The 18,836-nt window shown below is 54.3% G+C and overlaps 1 protein-coding gene and 1 long non-coding RNA gene across 3 annotated transcripts in view; one reads left to right on the plus strand and one right to left on the minus strand.

Annotated features, from left to right (window-relative positions):
• The window catches only part of ABCC8 (ATP binding cassette subfamily C member 8), a 75,414-nt gene that overhangs the window by 29,213 nt on the left and 27,365 nt on the right, over positions 1-18,836 (plus strand). The window contains exons 9-16 of the mRNA XM_045894054.3: positions 266-400; positions 781-943; positions 9,943-9,983; positions 11,179-11,324; positions 13,075-13,180; positions 13,279-13,461; positions 13,843-13,918; positions 14,633-14,738. Coding sequence (XP_045750010.1) covers positions 266-400; positions 781-943; positions 9,943-9,983; positions 11,179-11,324; positions 13,075-13,180; positions 13,279-13,461; positions 13,843-13,918; positions 14,633-14,738 — 956 coding nt within the window. The remainder of the gene's footprint in view (positions 1-265; positions 401-780; positions 944-9,942; positions 9,984-11,178; positions 11,325-13,074; positions 13,181-13,278; positions 13,462-13,842; positions 13,919-14,632; positions 14,739-18,836) is intronic.
• The window catches only part of LOC123857329 (uncharacterized), a 30,434-nt gene continuing 22,914 nt past the window's right edge, over positions 11,317-18,836 (minus strand). For both annotated transcript variants that reach the window (XR_006793834.3, XR_006793833.3), the window contains one exon: positions 11,317-11,583. This is a non-coding gene — a long non-coding RNA (uncharacterized LOC123857329). The remainder of the gene's footprint in view (positions 11,584-18,836) is intronic.

Here is an 18,836-nt window from a genome sequence, read left to right on the forward strand (position 1 = left end):
CGTTGTGCAACCTCAGCTCTGAGACTCCCATCTGGAAGGTAGATTTGGAGAGAGTTAACGCCCCAGCGGGCTGGCAGATAAATGCAGTTAGCGATCAGCCCAGAAAGCCACTGCTTGTGCAGAGACGGCCTCATGTTAATACCTCTTTCTGAAATTGCTTTGTCACGCCTCCTCCTCTGGCCCCCGGGAACAGCTGGAAACAGCACCCCCTCCCCCAGGGCAGCCAGCAGGTCAGAGGAAACTCACCCCCGTGACCCTCCCTCAGATCATCGTGGGTGTGATTCTCCTCTACTACATCCTCGGTGTCAGTGCCTTAATCGGGGCGGCTGTCATCATCCTCCTGGCCCCTGTGCAGTACTTTGTGGCCACCAAGCTCTCCCAGGCCCAGCGGAGCACACTGGTGAGTGAGTGTCCTGGGCGTGCTTAGGCCCCCTTTCCCCAGCCTTTCCCATGCGGCTGCTTGGCTGCTTGGCTGCTTGCTTCCTCTCCCTGTCCGTCAGAGAGGCTCCTCGCTCTTCCCCCAGATGCCGCCAAACAGCCACGCACAGGTGAACACACACACACACAGCCACACTCATTGGCCCTAAGCAGACCACTTCCCTGGCCAGGCCTCAGTTTCTGTGTGTGTGAACGGGGATGAATGGAGAAGGCAGGGGGCATCCCCGTGGGCACAGGAGCTGGGCATTGTCTGTGAAACGGTGAGGGCATTGACTCGGCCCCTTCCTCTTGGGTGGGACGGGGGCAGAGGAGACTCCTTTCTGACTTGGGGACCCCTGGCAGGAATATTCCAATGAGAGGCTGAAGCAGACCAACGAGATGCTCCGTGGCATCAAGCTGCTCAAGCTGTACGCCTGGGAGAACATCTTCTGCACCCGCGTGGAGAGGACCCGCAGGAAGGAGATGACCAGCCTCAGGGCCTTCGCTGTGTACACCTCCATTTCCAGTGAGTCCCCGCGACCAGCCAGCCCCATGCTCTGCTGCTTGCATGCTGGGAGAGGGTGTTCAGGGCTTGAGGCGGGGAGCGAAGGTGGCAGAAGCAAGAGACGTTGGCAGCACCCAATCCAGGGGAGCCTCAGACTGTCTCGTGGAGCAGAGCCCCCACAAGTCACAGTGTCCTCAGTCACTTACCCAGCAAATGTATATCGACAGCCTGCTGTGCGCAGGGCACTGTCCTGGCCCTCAAGACACAGTGATGACAAAGACAAGGGAGGTCTTTTACACTCCACTGAACTCATCTCTTATCGGGAGGCGGCCGTACATTTACATAAACAGCAACAGTTTTGAATTCTTGGGGGTGTGAAGACTCACTGCCCTGAAGCAGCTACAAGGAAGCTTCCACCTACCTGGTGGTGGGGTATGAGGAGAAAGGTTCTTCTTAAAGAACAGAAGTTCAAACCTGAGGTACTCACAGATGTAGGGACTGAATCCAAGTAGTTAGGAAACCCCAAGCCCAGAATATATGTACAGAAAAAAAGACCAAAACTGGTAAAACTCCCAGGTCCTAGCAGACACACATATTACAAGTACTTTCCAGAGAATATGGGGCTCCACCAAAGAAAAATGTACCACCCGAGTATGAGCCATCAAATGCAAAACAACAGGAGAATTATTCCCTCAATACCTGGAAATGATAGGACAGTCTGAAAAGAGATCATAAAATAAGCATGTTCAAAATAATTAAAGAGCTAAAGGAAGGTGTTAGACCAACAAGGTAAAACAGAAGAGTATCAGGGGGAAAAGAGTCAAAAGGACTTCTAGAAATTAAAAATTTGGTTGTCAAAATTAATTCGGTGGACGGGTTCCCCAGGTCAGGCCAGGGCTTATGGAGGTCAGGTGGCCGATGGAACCCTGGCCCAAGTTGATGTTACAGTTGGTCTAGGGGCTTCCGAGGACCCACCCTGTTGTGCTTAGTGCCCAAGTGCATGGTGAGGATGGAGATGGTTAGCAGCTGGAGACCTCACACTGGTTCCCTGGCCTGTCCAGTTTAAGAGTCAATGTGGTAGGAAGGGCCAAGAAGAGGCTCCGGAGAGAGGAAAAAAAGGAAACAAAAATGACTCAAGTGTAATGCTTAAATGAATTAACATACCTGAAGAGAACGTTTGTGAGTTAAAAGACAGATCTGTGGAAGTTCCATAGAATGTGGCAAGGAGACATAAAAGAAAGTGTTTTCTGCCGGTTGAGAGAACCATTTTACAGATGTGAAATGGGGGCCCGGAGCGGGGTGTTTTCCTGAGGTCACTCCTGAGGTTAATGGCATGGCTCAGATTAGATCCGCTGGAGGCTCGTGCTATTTTCCACCAACGGCTGGGCACCTATGTGGGGTGAGGAAAACTTAGGACACTATGGGGCTCCATTTTCAGATGATTTTCTCTGAGTAGGAAAGAAACAACCAAGAATGGGCTCTGATGGGCGTGGGAAACAGGGGAGGAAGTTAGAAGAGATGCACTCAGCTGACCACCGCCCCCAGTTGAAGTGGGTTCTTTTGGTGTGCCAGGAAGAAACACTGCTGTGGGGGTCGCCGGGGGTGGGCCACGAGTGGAGGGTGCACTGGGCGTGCCTCCCAGATAGGGTCATGGAGAATGAGACGGCCACTCAGGTCTTCTGTGTGTTCCTGGTGTTCATATTGCCTAAAGAGAGGGTCCGGTGGGGCCAGGTGGCCAGCATCCAAGCTGGAGTTTCTCCCAGGGCAGGGCTTACACTGAGCACCCCAAGTGTCCCACTCCCTGTGTCCATCCAGACCATGGTGTTCTATGGCCAGACCATCCATGGCACCAGTCATGGCGTCTTTCTGCAGAGAGTCCTGCTAGGGCCTGCTTTTCTCAGAATGGAGTTGTGAACATGGCAGGCAGCGTGACTTCCTGGATTCCTCACCGAGACACTCCAGGTGTCTCCTCTTGACCCTCAGCCCTGACCATGCGGTGTTCAGGGCCTCTGAGCACCCTCAGGCTGGGCACTCCACAGGATTGGTAGGAGAAATTGGAAAGGAACATGTGGGGAGCTGAGAGAAACCAGTGTCTGAGCCCCAGGCCCTCTTCCTGCTTCTCCCTGTCAGCTCTGCCTGCCCCTGGGCCTGGTTGTGGTAACAGTAACTCCACACTGTGTATAATCCAGGTGAGGACACCTGGCTTCCAGACATCTCACCAATGGGAACAGCTGCTGAGGTGGAGGAGGGTTTCCCCCCACAGCCGGGTGACTGCCTCTTCCAGCAACAGCATAACAGGGTGGGGTAGGGCAGGCTCCCCATTGCTGCGATGGGAGCTAGGGAGGGGAAGCAGCAAGGAAACTGGGGGCACTAGGGCCCCAAGATTCCTAGCAGCAAAGTAAGGGCAACTACAGGTCATATCGATGGGGGCAGCTAACAGCTACTTTGCTCCGAGGAGATGTATGCTCATTTCCTGCATTCCAAACTACAAACGTATTGTATATAAACAACATTGTGTGATGCCTAGGTTCCCAGGTTAGCCCACCGAAGCCTATCTAGTAGGTGTTCTTTGTCCCATGAAGCCCTCAGAGGACAAGCCATGGCTTTGTAAAGGTCCTGGGGCCAGGAAGACGTGGGGGAAAGAAGATGCCATGTTGTCAGGGGCTGAGATGACTGTTAGGAGTGAGGGACTCTGGAGCCAAGCAGGGGTCTATCCAGGGCTCAGCGACCTAGAAGGATGAGCAGAACATCCCAGGCTGGTCCCTGGAAGAGGGCAGTGGGAGGAAAAGGGAAGTGCCCTCCGGGAGAGTGTTGAAAGCTAAGTGCTGTTTATTCTGTGTTTGCCCTTCCTGGGATGGGTCTGTTAGTCAGCCGTGGGAGGGGGGAGACGGGCTGGGAGGGGCGCCTCCTGGCTGCAGGTATATGCTGTGAGTGTGTTTTTGTTTACCTCCTCCTGGACTTCCTGCCTTCTGCTCCCTGTCACCAGGGATCAGGACATAGGTTCTTGGCTTGAGGTAATGGGGCATCTTTCGTTCTCTTCCCTGGCGCCACGTGTGGGGTCCTGGCGCCACAGGAGAGCCCCAGAGCCACTCTTCCTGCTGGGCTTTCGGCGTGGTCATCGTGTGCCCAGCAGTCAGACGGCTGGGCAGATTAGGGTACCTCTGACACTCTGTCAGATTCTCTCGCCATCAGAGCCCTGAGCTGGTACGGGGCAGGGCAGGGGGCTGGGAAGGAAATGGATACAGTTTCCCTACCATCAAAATCCAGAATTGAAGAAAAAGAGATACAGGTCACTCAGCGGGGGTTGAATGAGCCTAGCCTGGGTGGCCAGCCCTGTGCTAAGCCCTGGGAGGGGTGCAAGAGACAATACATGGTGCTCCCCATTTTCCAGGACTTTCTGCTCTGCTGAGAACTCAGAGCTGCCGTACACGAGACAGTGCGGCGGGGATCACTGCGTGGCATGGACCTGCCCTGTGCTGGCTGCCTAGCGAGCCTGATGGCACTCAGTCCTCACCGTGGCCTTGTGAGCTGTGTGGTCTACTGTCCCCGTGTGCTGTGACTGGCCCAGGTCCTCAGCCAGTAAATGGCAGAGATTGGAAAAGAAGGAAGCCCCTATGGGCTGGGACTTCACCAGAGCTTCCTGCAAGAGGTGGCTTGAGCTGCACCTCGTAGGATGGGCAGGGTTTCAATGAGTAGAAAATAAAGTAGGGAAAAGCTGGAGGCAAGTGCTGGGGCCACTCCCCTGAGAAGTCGGTTCCTTTTTTCCCTACAGAAGCTGGTGACTCTAGGTGTCCAGCCCCGCCATGTATTGGAGGACAAGCTTTGCAGGAGTGACAAAGGGGTCCTAGGCCCTACCCGTGGACCAACAGCCATGCTGCCAGTTCATGGTGTCCTTCGTGCAGCACCCATCCCAGAGCCTTCTCTCTGTGCCTGACTCTACCGGGGCCTTGTGCATTAACGAGGGGGCAAGCAGGATCCTCTCCCTCACAGTCTTGAGAGAGACTGTGCTGTGAACAGTGGCTGTGAATGAGACCAGCACCAGGGGCTCAGTTCCAGATGCCCTGCTTTCTCTTTTGTGGTACTTACCTGACCCTGGCCTATCTTGTTTCTCTCATCACTTAACTGATAAATATTTACTGAGCGCCCATGATGGGCCAGGAGCTGGGCCAGGAGCTGCGCCAGGGCCTGGGCCAGGCACAGGGCATGTGGTGCTGGGAAGAAATTGTGGTCCTGCCTGTGGGTTCCTCAGAGACTCGTAGGGAGGCCAGATGTGTAAGTGTGTTGTGAGTAAGAGGAACAGAAGGGGGTATTCGAGGTGCCTGTGGAGTTCTACCCAACCGGGTCTGGACAGTAGTGGGTGTCAAGGAAACCTTCTCAGAGGTGCCCAAAGGATGACTAGAGGCTAGCCAGATGAGGGGAAGAATGTTCCAGGCACAAAGACCTGGAGGTGAGAGGATGGTGGTGTGTTCAAGCCTGGAGCATAATTCGGCGGGGAGATGGTAACAAGACCAGATGTTGTGCTGCGTTCAGACCCCTGGCCTTTCTCCCAAGGCAGGAGAGCCACTGAAAGAGTTTAGGTAAAGGACGGGCATGTTTGCCATCACTTCCTGTGTTCTGTGGTCAAGGGGCTTCGGTCTTCCCAGCTGGTCTGAACCACAGCCAGGTGGGCCCTCCGTGTCCTGAAAACAAAAAACGAAACTCAAGCCCAACTGTGCCACAGGTGGGGGGATGGGGGTGGGCAGGATGGCGCTGGCGAACCCCAGTCTCAGGCCACCCCGCACCTGCCAGGGCCTGGCTATTCTTGGCAAGTCTTGCCCTTGTCCTCCTCCGTGGAGGCCCTGACTCAGAGCGGGAAGTGTTGCAGGACACGGTGACCTCCAGACCTGGTCCCCCTTCCTCCTCCAGCTTCTGTGAATTTCCTCTTCAAAGTCGGCCCTTCCTTCCACTGGCTGGCGTAGCCACGGTGTGCGGCTGGTGCAGATCCTGGCCTGCTTGGGCCGAGAGGTGGCGGAGGGAGAGCGGGGAGGCGCATCCGTGAAGGGGCAGACTCGGTGTACCTGTGGGCCCTCCTGCCACGCTACCTCCACTGTCAGCAGCGGACCCCCCTTTCCCTGCCCTCTGTCGACCGCGAGCCGGCCATCCGACTGGATGCATGGAAAATACATTTCCCCCTCTGGCAGGTGCACCTGCAGTTAGGCCCCGCCTGGAGCCTGCAGCCGCCCCCCTGCCCTCGGTGGAGACAAAGATGAAGCTAACCGGAGGCACGAGCGGCCGGCTGTGTCTCCCGGATACATGGCCTCTGAAATATTTATCAGTGTGGTGGGAATGAAAAGCTCCTGGTACTGCGGGGCGGGCTGGGGCACCCACGAGGCCAGGCGGCGTTTCTTGAGCAAAGCCAGGTGGCGGCGGGGGGGGGTGGCGCGGGTGGAGAAGGTGGCTGATTGGAGCCCTGCTTGGGTTTGGATTGATTTGTTGCTTGCTTTGGGTCCAGGGCAGGGGGTTATGAAAAGCTGACACAACTGTTCACTACTATAACCCCAGGACCCAGCACAACACCTGGGACAGAGAAGATCCTCAACAAGTAATTTTTGAAAGAATACTTCTTTTTTTTTTAACTTTTTTTTTTTAATTCATTCGAGATACAGAGAGAGAGAGAATATGAGCAGGGGGAGAAGCAGAGGGAGAGGGAGAAGCAGGCCCCCCGCGGAGCAGGGAGCCCAATGCGGGGCTCGATCCCAGGACCCTGGGATCATGACCTGAGCCGAAGGCAGACGCTTAACCATCTGAGCCGCCCAGGTGCCCCTGAAAGAATACTTCTTAAAGGGTATTTGGAGAGGAGGCTGTTAAAACAACACAGACCTGTATGTCCACACCATTGCAGAAAGACTTTCACTTTCAAACGTGGCCTGGCAGGCCTGCCTACGTGCTGTGACACTTTTCTGAAATGGTAACACGCTCACACAGGATTTCCTAATTGTCTGCTTTCACTTGGAGCTGTTTCACCGTGCTCCTTGCTCCCTAGCATTTACGATTTGAGCACCATCGTGTTCTTCTCCCGCCCCCACCCCCACACTCTCCCTGGCATGGCCCCCACCCCCCACCCAGATCGAATCCAAACGAGTCAGCCCACCCCATGCCAATTCTTGGTCATATTTCCCACCCGTCCACCACCTTTAATGTCTTATGGGGCGTTATGGGGTTCAGGAAAACGGAGGCAAGGCCTCAGGTCTTCAACTCGTGACAGCTGGGACACCCCACTCCCTTCCCCCCACCCTCACTGGGTACCAGAGTGTCTGCTGAGCTCAGAGACCCGCCAGAGCCTGCAGTGCCCCTGGTTCCAGCCATGTCCACCCCAGCGCCCAGGGCAGGGGTCTTCAGAGAGGCCTCGACCTCTCAAGCAGCTGGCGATTGTCTTTCCCCAACCCCCGCCCTGAACGGGACCCAGAGCTCCCTGCACAAACGCTGTCCTTCCAGGAGAGGGTGAGGGAAATGGAAAATTACATTTTCATTCGCTAACGTCTCCACACAACAACAGAACAGGGCAGAAATTAATTATATCATATACATTCTCCACACTGCTGCATCAGCGTTGGAAAACTCATTTTCAAATTTATTTATAGCTTGTCTCATTCCTCAAAGGAGTTCAGGCCGCTGGAAGAATAAGGAATGAAATAGGAAAAAAATAAATTAAAAAAAAATCACGACCAGAGAAAACATGCAGTAGAATAAAATACCAATTATCACACATTTCCGACTGCAAAATCTCCCCTAGAGTTGATGTACCACATTTACTAAAACAGCCATTTGGCATTGGATGTTGCCAGTTTCTTTCGTTTTGGGTGGTTTTTTGCTGTGGTTGTGGTTTTGTTCCGCCGTGACAGACAGCGCTGCAGCTAACAGCATCTTGCTGAGGGCTTTGTGCTTCTCTTGAGTGATTATTCAAGATAAACTCCCAGGAGAGAGATTACAGGATCAGAAGGTCTGAACTTCTGTGTGGCTCTGGCTAACAAAGCACCAGATTGCTTTCTAAGCAGAGTTGTGCCAATTTGCAACCTAACTTCTAGCCTATTCTTGAGCTGGGAGTTGAGCCCCTGGTGTGCAGAGGGGGTCTCAGCCTGGGGCAGGGGGCCTCGGGGTGGCGCTTATTGATGGGGACAGGCAGGAGAGAAAGACGGAGGCCCCTGCCTGAAAGGAGCTTTCGGGAATGACTGGCCCTGGAGGGGATGAGCATGGCTACCCAATGTTTAGAGCCGTATGGTTGGTGATGGTCACAGGTCCAGGCCTGCTGGTGTCCTCCTGTCCCTCCCTCTCCCTAGCCCGATGGCTGTGCTGTGTCCTACGTCCCTGAGCTGGGTCCCTTACACTGTCGGAAACCGATAATGTTTGTACTGCCCCCTGCCAGAGACTGAGGGAGCGCTGCAGCATTGTGGAGGGTACCTGGAGACCATAGCGCCTTCTTCAGGAAGGGCAGTTAAAGGTCAGGTATTATATTGGTGTCGATAAAAAGCCTTGTGGTCAGAGAGATTAGCAGTACCCACAAGAGTGCCAGCTAGATCTCCTCCATGAGATTAGGAACTCCCCAATGGCTGGGGCTGTTTCCCTCATCAGATTAGGAATTCCCCCCCCCAAATGGGCCCAATATCTTTCCTGTCTGCTGGGGAACCCCCTAGAGCATGTTGCCTGTCTCCCCATCATAACAGGGGCTTCCTGAGAGCATAGTTCTGTCCCCTTCCTCAGACAAGGACCCCCTATGGCCAGAGGCCATGCTCTTGCATTCACTTGGGGTCCCACACCTCCAGAATGCGCTGTGTATGTACTAGCTGGTACGGGATTCTTGGAATAAGTGGACAGTCAGCCTCTTGGAATGGTGTTGACCATCTGTAATGCTTCAGTGGCTCCAGAGACTTCACCATTCATTAGGTAGGGGCCATGTGCACAGGCTGATCCCTTGGCGTCTGGCTCCTGGCTCCTGGCTCCTTCTCGTTTAATTTGGCTAATTATACAACCAGACTCCTATCTAGGCTGGTCTGGAAGAGGATCCTGGAAGGAAGGAGGAGGACATGGGAAGATGGCAGCTAGGATAATCATCTCTTACTCCAGGAGGGCTGCTCTCTGGAAATTTAGGCCTGGGGTCAGGGCTGTCTCCAGCATCTCACACCTTGGGCCAGAGGAGCGTGACCTGCCAGAGCTAAGCTAGTAGCCTGTGAGGTGTGATATTCAGGCAGCATCCCGGGCTCACAGAGCCTATTCCATACATTATTATCCCCTCTTACCTTGGAAGAAGCCAGAGTATGTGAACAAGTAAATTCAAGTTTACAAAAATCAGGTGAAGAAACCGAAGCGCAGGAGAGGTAAGTGACCTGCCTGAGGTCAGGGTCTCCACCCTTCTCTGACTTGAAGTCCGGCTCTCTTTTCTCTCTGGAATCCCTATGAAGGGTCCAAGGGCCACAGCAAACCAACTGCCCACCTGGGCATGGACGCTAAGCCTTAGAGCCAAGGGAGACCCTCTTTTAAGCTGTCTCTAGTTACTAATACCTCAGTGTGAGTGAGTTTGAAATCCTTCCCAAGAGCCTTGAGAGGTTAGCAATCCTCTAAGCCTCAGAGAGAACCTGGCTTGAGGGCATACAGGGACCAAAGGCAGAGGAAGGGGTAGCAACCTAGTGCCCCCAGAAACACATGCTGCTGACCTCGCAGTTGCCCAGAGACAGTCAACTCTCTGATCCTTCTCTCACCACTTTGCACAGGGCTTCCTTCACACTGGCCCCCGGGAGCAGAATAGAAGCACTGAAGCTTCTGTCTAAAGGCGGGGTCTCAGACACAGGGGACAAGAGTCCTGAGGGAAGCAGGGTAAAGAGCTGGAGGGACCGCAGGGCTGGAGTTCTGCCCCTCCCCTGCCCAGCTCTGCCCTGCTGGCTGCAGAAAGGACCCCCTGGGCCGCACTCCCTCTGGGCCAAACTGGGCAGCTTCATTTTTAGCGATCTCATCTCTCCCACTAACCTTCCCTTGTGCTTCCTCCACAGTTTTCATGAACACGGCCATCCCCATCGCAGCTGTCCTCATCGTAAGTGGATCCCTTCTCCATATCTGGCTGGGGTGGGTGGCAGAGCATATCTGTAGCGAGAGGCCACCCAGGGTTTGACCTTTCTGCACAAGGACTTTGGATGGTGTGCTTGGCAGCGGGACTGAAAATAGGGCAATAGATTGAAAGTCTGTATGCGGAGCAGGTCCCTCCCTGCAGACAGGCAGGGGACAGGGGCCCCTGCCTCTGGGCCCGGACTGACCAGCAGCTTAGGCTTTAAAGAGATCTCACTGTCTTTTCAAAAGAGCTATCAAACTCTTAAATTATAAAAGTAAGACGTGTTTATTGCAGAAACGTTGGGAAATTCAGAAAGGAAAGGACAAAAAGAATTTAAATCACCCATAATCCCACTGGCAACATCTTTATGTGTTTCTTTCCAGTCCCTTTTAAAGGCATATAATAGTCATATTATATGCCATATTATTTTTACAAAAATAGGATTGTGCCATACATGCAGTTTTTTGAAATTTAAGAACATGGCGCGAACAAGTCTCTGTGTCATTAAATATTACAATGGAGGTTTTCTAAAGCGATTTTGACCCAAGCTGTGTGGGAGCCCAGCAGTGGGGTCCCAAGGTGTGCCCCTCCAGAAAGGCCCAGGCCCCCACCAGCCCTGGGCTCCCATCCGGCTTCTGTGATGGCCACAGTTCTTTAAAAAGATGCATTTGCTCCCCCCACATCTCCCCTCACCGGGGCCGGTGTCCCTGAGCTGTGGCGAGTTCACAGCCTGTCAGGCACCCTTGGGAATTCACTTTTGACATGATTAATTGGGCTGGGTCTGACCTGGCTCCTTGGGGAACTCTGGGTAACAGAGGCTGTTGAGCCGGCCAGGTAGCCGGGGGCGGGCACAGAGAGGGGGTGGTTTGGGAATGATCAAGTGGACATTTTCCCCAACTGAGGACTGCTGTCTGAGGGGACAGAGCTGACCTACCCCGAGGGCTCCTCTCTGGTCATTCCTGGCAAGGAGGGGGCAGAACAGGGGGCAGCAGCTCTGGCCCTCCCGCTTGAAGTCCTAAACTTGCTGGAGACGTTTCCAGGAGGTGACTGAAGATGATGAAGGGGTCTCGAACTGCAAGTTCTCCTTGGGTCCCCCGTTCCAGCCCAAGGGCTGAGCACTGCCTGTGTGGGAGAGGCCCAGGCTCTGAGTCACACACGTCCCGTGTGCCTCCGTCCACAGACCTTCGTGGGCCACGTCAGCTTCTTCAAAGGGGCCGACTTCTCACCCTCAGTGGCCTTTGCCTCCCTCTCGCTGTTCCACATCCTGGTCACACCACTGTTCCTGCTGTCCAGCGTGGTCCGGTCCACAGTCAAAGCTCTCGTCAGGTGAGAGGAGAGTCCGCAAGGACACTGGACAGGCGCTCAGGTGGTGGCCCCAGGGCTTGCGCCAGTGACCACGGCAACTACAGCTGTTTGGTCCAAGACATGCTTCCCCACTGACCTGGGCCTCCCTGAAGGTGGTCAGAGTTGGCCAGAGGGACTTAGCCATGTGCAGCTCCCCTCCACGCCATCCCTGAGAAGGAATTAGGCAACTGGCTTACGTACCTCCAAGGAGAGGGAACTCAATGGCACCCACAAGACAACTCTATTAAAAAAAAAAAAAAAAGGAAAAAAGGCAATGTTGAGCCAGAACTGGTATCTCCTCATAAATTCTACCCATCAGCAGTGGTTCTACCCTCCAGAGCCCCCAGAATGAGCTCTGTGCCTTCCCGCATGGCAGCCCCTCGGATTTCAGAAGGTATCCACTGAATCTTTGTCTTCCTCAGGCTGAACATCCCCTCTTCTTTCCACGGGTCCCAGAGCCTTCCCAACCCTGGTCAGTAAAGCAGCTTTCCCCTAAGTGCCTGCATGTCCTGTCCCCCGTTAACTTGCAGCTCTGGGAGGCCCCTACTGCTGGGCTCTAGAGCCTTGCAGCCGCTCGCCCAGAGGCATCACCCTCTCGGGAATGAAAACCTTAGGGTAGAGGGCTGAGGTTTTGGCTGGGGAATTCCATACCTGGAGTGTGAAGATCTCCTGGAACCTCTAAAACAGTTCCTTGAAGGCTAGGGCTTGGCATGCCTCTGGGGAGAGCTGGCTATGCCACCTCCCATTGTCAGTGGGACCAGCCGGTAACAAATGTGCTCTGTACCTGAGCCCCTTCAACCTTGAGGAAAGTGACATCCCCTGACGCGTGGGACCCTAGCAGGTCCTAGGCAAGCTGGCAAGGTGAAATAGCTGTTGGAACCAAGTCGCTGATGGAAGGAGCAACTTACTCGAGGAAGCTCTGACCAGGGTTCAAGGCTAGAAGGGAGCATAACTCAGCAGAATTGTGGTCAAAGGAGCATATAACTAGGGGGCAGTTAAACCAGGGCTGGGAAAAGATTAGCTCCCATGTCCAGGCTTGGCTGTGCTGATTCAGTTTAATTGGCCATGGCATTGTGACTTCTAATGATCACCCCTCCTCGCCCACCCCCACCCCAGCCCAGCTCTGTGATTCTGTATAGAAACCCCGGGTTCGAGGATGCCACCCCTGTTGGAAATCCCTTGTGCTGACCCAGAAGCATTTCCATATGCAGAAACTCCTAATCTCACTCTCACCAGACTATCTGAGGCCTTCTCCTCCTTGAGTTGGGAATAATGACACCTTCCCCAGCGGGATTTAATTATATGCTTATAAAGCATTTAACGCAGTGTCTGGCCTATAGTACGTGCTCAATAAATACTAGCTATTGTTAATAACCAATTCCAATCCTAACTAACCTTAACACTGACCAACCTTAACTCCAAAAGTAACTGATAAAGTCCAACACCAATGACCCAGCTTTAACATTTAACCTACCCTAAAACTAACCAATCTCACCCTAACCCAGACCCTAACCCAGGCCTGCTGACTGGTCAACCCTAACAAATACAGGTAACACCGACTACCCACCCCGGATGCCCGCTGGTCTGGCCCCCTCCAGTGTGGGCTTTGCGGGGACAGCACCGCAGGACCCAGAACCTTCTCAGAGCTGCTCTCTCAGGCTGCGCCCTCCTCCCTCTCCCCTCCCCTCTGCCCCTGGCAAGGGTGAGGGGTGTCTCTGTGCTTCCTCTGCAGTGTACAAAAGCTGAGCGAGTTCCTTTCCAGTGCCGAGATCCGCGAGGAGCAATGTGCTCCCCGCGAGCCTGCGCCCCAGGGCCAAGCCAGCAAGTACCAGACAGTGGTGAGTGCCTGCCATCCCCCAACCACTCTCAGTGTTTTTCTCTAGTGCCTGTAGCTTGTGCCCTGGTGTGTCCTGCCTCCACCTTTCCTCACTGGAAGGGGGAACTCCCTTCCCTGCACAGCTCCCACCCCTATGAACCCTTACCTCCTCCTGACCATTCCCAGCCCCTTAAGGTTGTGAACCGCAAGCATCCAGCCCGGGAGGACTGTCGGGGCTTCACGGCCCCCCTGCAGAGGCTGGCCCCCAGTGCAGACGGGGATGCTGACAACTGGTGTGTCCAGGTGAGTCCTGGACCTTACACCCCAATACCTGGCCCCCCAGCACCATTCCAGGAGGGAGCTCAGCATCAGAGATCTATGTGCTGAGTCCTCTGCCGTGGAGGTCACCCTGCCTGCTGGGAGGGTTCATTGCAGTCCCGAAACCAGGGACAAGTCTTCCTTCTCCATTGAATGGGGGAACGTGTGATTGTCCTCTTGGAGAGGGTGCTTCGGGCAGGGGTCAGCATGAGAAGGCCGTCCCCCCTCTCCCCTGCCCTAGAAGTGATCCAGGGCCTGAAATCAGTGTTTTTTGGCTTTTGTGGGGGAGGGGAGGCAAGAGACTTTCACACGAGAACCCAGCTGCCTTTCTGTTCTCTTCCGGGCGGTGGGGTACCACCAATAAAGATCATTGGAGGCTTCTTCACGTGGACCCCTGATGGAATCCCCACACTGTCCAACATCACCATCCGCATCCCCCGAGGTACGGCCCAGCTCACCTCTTCAGCATGGTCTGGGGGTGCCCCCTCAGAGTCATAGCTGAAGTGCCCCCTCCCCATGTCCACTGAATGACAGGGAGAGAAAAAGAAAAATCGGCATGTACTGAGTACCAGCTCAGTGCTCACTCCTGGTGGGTACTCTGGGGTATGAATGCTGCAGAGGGGTAAGCTGCGTCCTCTAGGAGTCCATGTGCAGGTGGGAGTGCAGCAGCAAGGACAGGACAAGACAGCAGGACCAACCATCTGTTGCAGACATGCGGGTGCTTCACAACAAGAAGAGCAGTCCTGAGTAGCCAGGGAAGGCGCTATGGAAGAGGTGGGGTTTCTGAGAATGAGCAGGATCCCTCAGGCCATGAGGCACGGTGGGCATCCTGGCAGAGGCAGTGGCATGAGCAAAGCATGCAGGTGGGATGGAGATGGGAGCCAGAGTGGCCTCTGTTGGGACTAGGAGGAGCTGGGCTCGCGCTAGGGAGCCCTAGCAAGGAGAGCAGCGAGTGCTTAGGAAGGAGCAGGAGACCACTGGTGCAGGAAGGACCTGGGAGGGGTTCCAGAAAGAAAGGCTCAAAGGGGGATTCTAGGTAGGAGGAAAGCAAATGGGGGTCCCAGGTTCGGGTGTATCTGTCTGTGTGTCTTTCTGGGTGGTAGTCGTTCAGACTCCCTCCTGCCCCAGTCCCATCTGCTGCCCGCCCTCCCCGCAGGCCAGCTGACCATGATCGTGGGGCAGGTGGGCTGTGGCAAGTCCTCGCTCCTCCTAGCCACCCTAGGGGAGATGCAGAAGATCTCAGGGGCCGTCTTCTGGAACAGGTACTAAATGCATCCTCAGGGCCAAGTTAATGGGGAGAGCAGACGGTGGGCAGGTGGGCAGCCTTTCTTTCAACTATCCTCAAGGGAGGGTGCATCATGCACTTATTGGGTACTCAACTAATGCTGTTCATTGTTATTCTCACCATCATCATTAGTACTTACTAATGTGCCCAGTACTTTGCCAAGTCCTCTGCATGCATTATTTCATTTGATTCTTATGACAACCAGCAAGGTAAGGACTGTCAACAGTTCTTGTTTTATCCATGAGGGTTAAACTCTTTGCCCAAATTCACTCAGCTAATAAGTGGCTGAGCTGGAACTCGAACTCAATTCCATTTGACTCCAAATTTCATGAGCGCTCAGCTACACTGCCTTCCTGTGTGGGGGATTACGGCACAAACATTGGTTTCCGGCTTGGTCATCAGCAAAACCAACACAGACTGCTCAGTGGGTGTTTTGAGGAGCCAGAGATAACCCAGACAGACGTGGGTTTCTGGACAAAGATCACTATCTTAATGAAAGAGCCAAAACCCCAGGTTGAGTCAATCATGAATCTATTATTTATACCCACGTACTTCCAAAAAAAAAACCACTTGAAACTAGTTGATAAAAGATACATATAAAATAGAAGCTTTTTTTAAAAGCAAAGAAGAGCTGAGAAGTGAAGAGGGTGGGAAAGGTGTACAGAAGCCTGGGTGGGGCCTAGCTGGGGCCCTCTGCCCCCACGCCCACAGCCCAGGGCAAGGGGGACCTGACAGGTTTGTAGAGCCCATTCAGGAATAAAGTTTGCTGCCAATCCAGCAGAGGACAAGCAGCTTCCTTACAATCATGTCTAGGGGGAGATTATCATTCAAGAGGTCAGGTTTTTCATAAACCTGAGAGCAGAACTGAGCAGAGAGAAAGACCTTGGGCCCAGTGTCTGAATACCTGTAGGGACCTCCATTCCCTGCTTTTCCAAATGTCCCTGAATGGTGCATCCAACAGATGGCAAGGTTCCCTCCTCTGTGGGGCTGTGGGCTGGCAGACAAATGCTTTGGGTTTCCTGCGACTTCAGTCTCTGGAGTCTGAATTCCATCAGGGACAAAAGGGCCTCTGCCTCCATTCCCCGTCTTATTTGGGGGATTTCTCAACACAGCCTGACTGGGGAGGTCTTTGTACCAACTGCCCCTTAGGGCTCTGAAGGGAGGAGCCCTTGCCCATTGGCTGAGAGTGTGTATCTGTGAATGGAAGATGGGATTATGGGGCCCAGAGATTGGGGCTGCCCCTGGATTCTTGGGTCTGTGTCCCACTCAGCATGAGTCAAACCCCCTCTGGGCCTGGTCTCTCGGCCCCACTTTGTTTATCTCCTCCCCCAGCCGCCAACCTCAGGTGCCCTCACACCAGCATCAGCCCCTCTCTGTCCTCTGCACAGGCAGCAGGCCTGCTTGGCAGGGGTTCAGCCCTGCCCTGGCCCCCACCTCTTCTCCAAGCTTTGCCAAACCTCAGGCTCCTGACTACTGTCGCGTCTCTCTTTGGAAGGCTCTGCCCCAGCCTGGGGGATACGAGGGGCCTCTCTAGGGAAGCCAGCATTGAGCAGCACTCATGTGCCAGGCACTGGGCAAGGCACTTTATTTACTTAGTCTCAGTCAGTCTGCACCAAACTCTGTGAGGTAGACATCATTCATCCCACTTAACAATAAGGAAGCTGAGGCGAAGCAAGTGACCGGAGGCCACCCAGCTCTCAAATGGCAGAAGTGGGATTTGTCCCTAGGTGCTCCAGGGCATGGGCTTTCCACTGAGTGCTGAGAGAGAAGGAGCTCAAGAGCAGTGTGAAGAAATCGTTAACCTGACAGTCCCAAAGCCAGCAGCCCTGGTGGCCAGGGCACCTTCCTACCTCGTCAGCAGAGCCACCAACCAGGTGCTCACAGCTCTGTCCTCATGACGCTCACTTTCCGCAGGCAGCGGGGCCCAAGTTCCCAGCTCCGTTTGAGTGTGGGGTGGGGGGTTGGTGATGAGAAGGTTCTCGCTTCTCCAGCATCCATTTTGCCCTCCTCCATGGTGCATCTTCCCTCCCAAGCACAGCTAGGCACATCCCGTCAGCCTGCAGCCAACCCTAGGAAGTTGCAAGACTTTGTCCTCCATGCAACTCAGACTCCAGTCTCTCTACCTTGATGTATTCACTCACCCCCTGTTTATTGAGCACCTACTGTGTGCCAGACCCTAGGCACAGCGATAGCAATGCAAAGATGATTAAGACACAGCCCCTGCTTTTTTTGGGGGGGGGAGGAGATCAGTACCATAATCCAGCACAGAGGAACAACAAGGACCTCTGTGGCCAAGGAGAGAAGGCTCAAGTGGATGTGGTATTTGAGCCTTGAAGGATGAGCGGGGTTTCATCTGATGAAAAAGGCAAGGGTAGGAGAGAAAGGTGTTCCAGGCAGGGGTATCGGCATGGGCAAAGGCGTGCTGATGGGAAAGAACATGATTCTGGTACCTGGAGCACTGGAGGTGTGGGATAAAGCGGCAGACAGCAGGAGGGGGCTGGGCTCGGCTCAGACACCCCCATATACTAGGCCCCGGGGAAATAAGATTTAGCCTGAAGGCTGTAGAGGCATCATGCTGGTGATAAAGGAAGGGGGGAGGGGCTGCCGAAAGGGAGACCAGTTGGGAGCTCACTACAGCATACAATGGCTGGGGGGAGTCTGGACAGACATGGCTCCGTAGCCTTCATCTGCTGTTTACCTCTCAAAACCATGGACACGTACGAGCTCTGTCCGGCCCACCTGTAGTGGACAGTGAGTGAGTGAAGTGTGGGGGCTGTGTATGGAGGGCCTCCTCCCTTGCCTGCAAGCTCCGTGCCTAGGCACTGGGCCCAGGTCCGCGGGGGGAGGAGGTACTTGCAAAGTGAGCCAGGAGCAAAATGGCATTTGACCTGGCAGCCCCGCCTGCAGGTCTGCCTGTCTGCGCCAGAGGCAGGGGCGATGCCAGGCTGCCCCGATGTTTTCGTCCACGCCGCCGCCAAGGTGACCAGGCAGCCAGGAAGAGCTCCAGGAGGCAGAGGGCAGGGAGCTGGGGCATTAGGGGGCGCAGAACGGCCAATGCTCTGGGGAGATGGGTTGGTCTGTACAGCCGTTCGTTTATTCTTTCAAAGAACAAATGACGAGTATGGCTGAGCAGAAATAAGGAGCAAAATCTCTGGAGGCAGGCTGCCTGGGTTCAGGTCTGAGCTCTGCGCTTTGGGAAATGCCGTGACCTTTCTGTACCCGTCTTCTCTTAGTCCCATGGGGTTGATGTGAGGCTTAACCTAGCATGTAGCAAGTACACTATAAATATTATCATAAATATTATTCTTTGACAATGGACTTTTATGGCAGGTACAGAATTCCCCTGTGGCTCTTGAATGCACTCCGGCCTGTCTCCCAGGAGAGATGGTAGTCAGTTCCCTGCGCACAGAGACCATATCTTACTTGTCTCTGTATCCACAGAGCCTTTGCTAAATGAGCAAACCAGGAAAAATTTATAACCCTCAAGAGACTGCCATCATAAATGTGTCTTTACATCTCTCTCCGCCAGCGTGCCTTTGCCCAGGCTGTTCTCTTAACCCAGAATTCCACCACACAATTCCCCACCAGCTCTTGGGAAGTGGGAGTCCTATTCATGCGTGCATCCCACTGTGTTATGATTATCTGCTGATGTGTCCTCCCATGACACGGGGCTCCTTGAGGACAGGACCGAAGGATTAGTCCACGTTGTACCCCAAGTGCCCAGCACAGAGGTGTATTTTGTGAACTTCTCTGTGCAGACTACGAAGGAGAAGACCTACCCCAGGGAGCTCACAAGTCCTAGGTGGATGGAGGCATGCAGGCAGAGCCCCAGGGTGGGCATGGAGGGCCCATCAGGTGAGGGCCTGCATTCCGGGCTGGGGATTCACCACAGCGGCCCTGGGCAGATCCGGCACATCGGCCGCCGGCCCCGGGTCTCAGGGAGAACCGCGTGGCTCCCAAACATCCACTTTACGAATAGGTGCCTGCCGTGCCTGGCTCTCTGCTTCAGCGCACTATCAACCTGGGAATCTGCAAACCCTCTCCTTAATATCTAAGAAGAAAACACTTTGATGAA

The sequence above is a fragment of the Mirounga angustirostris genome, unplaced genomic scaffold (genome assembly GCF_029215605.1).
Source record: "Mirounga angustirostris isolate CCGP_5_RB_7025 unplaced genomic scaffold, mMirAng1.0.hap1 SCAF_13, whole genome shotgun sequence".
Lineage (NCBI taxonomy): Eukaryota > Metazoa > Chordata > Mammalia > Carnivora > Phocidae > Mirounga > Mirounga angustirostris.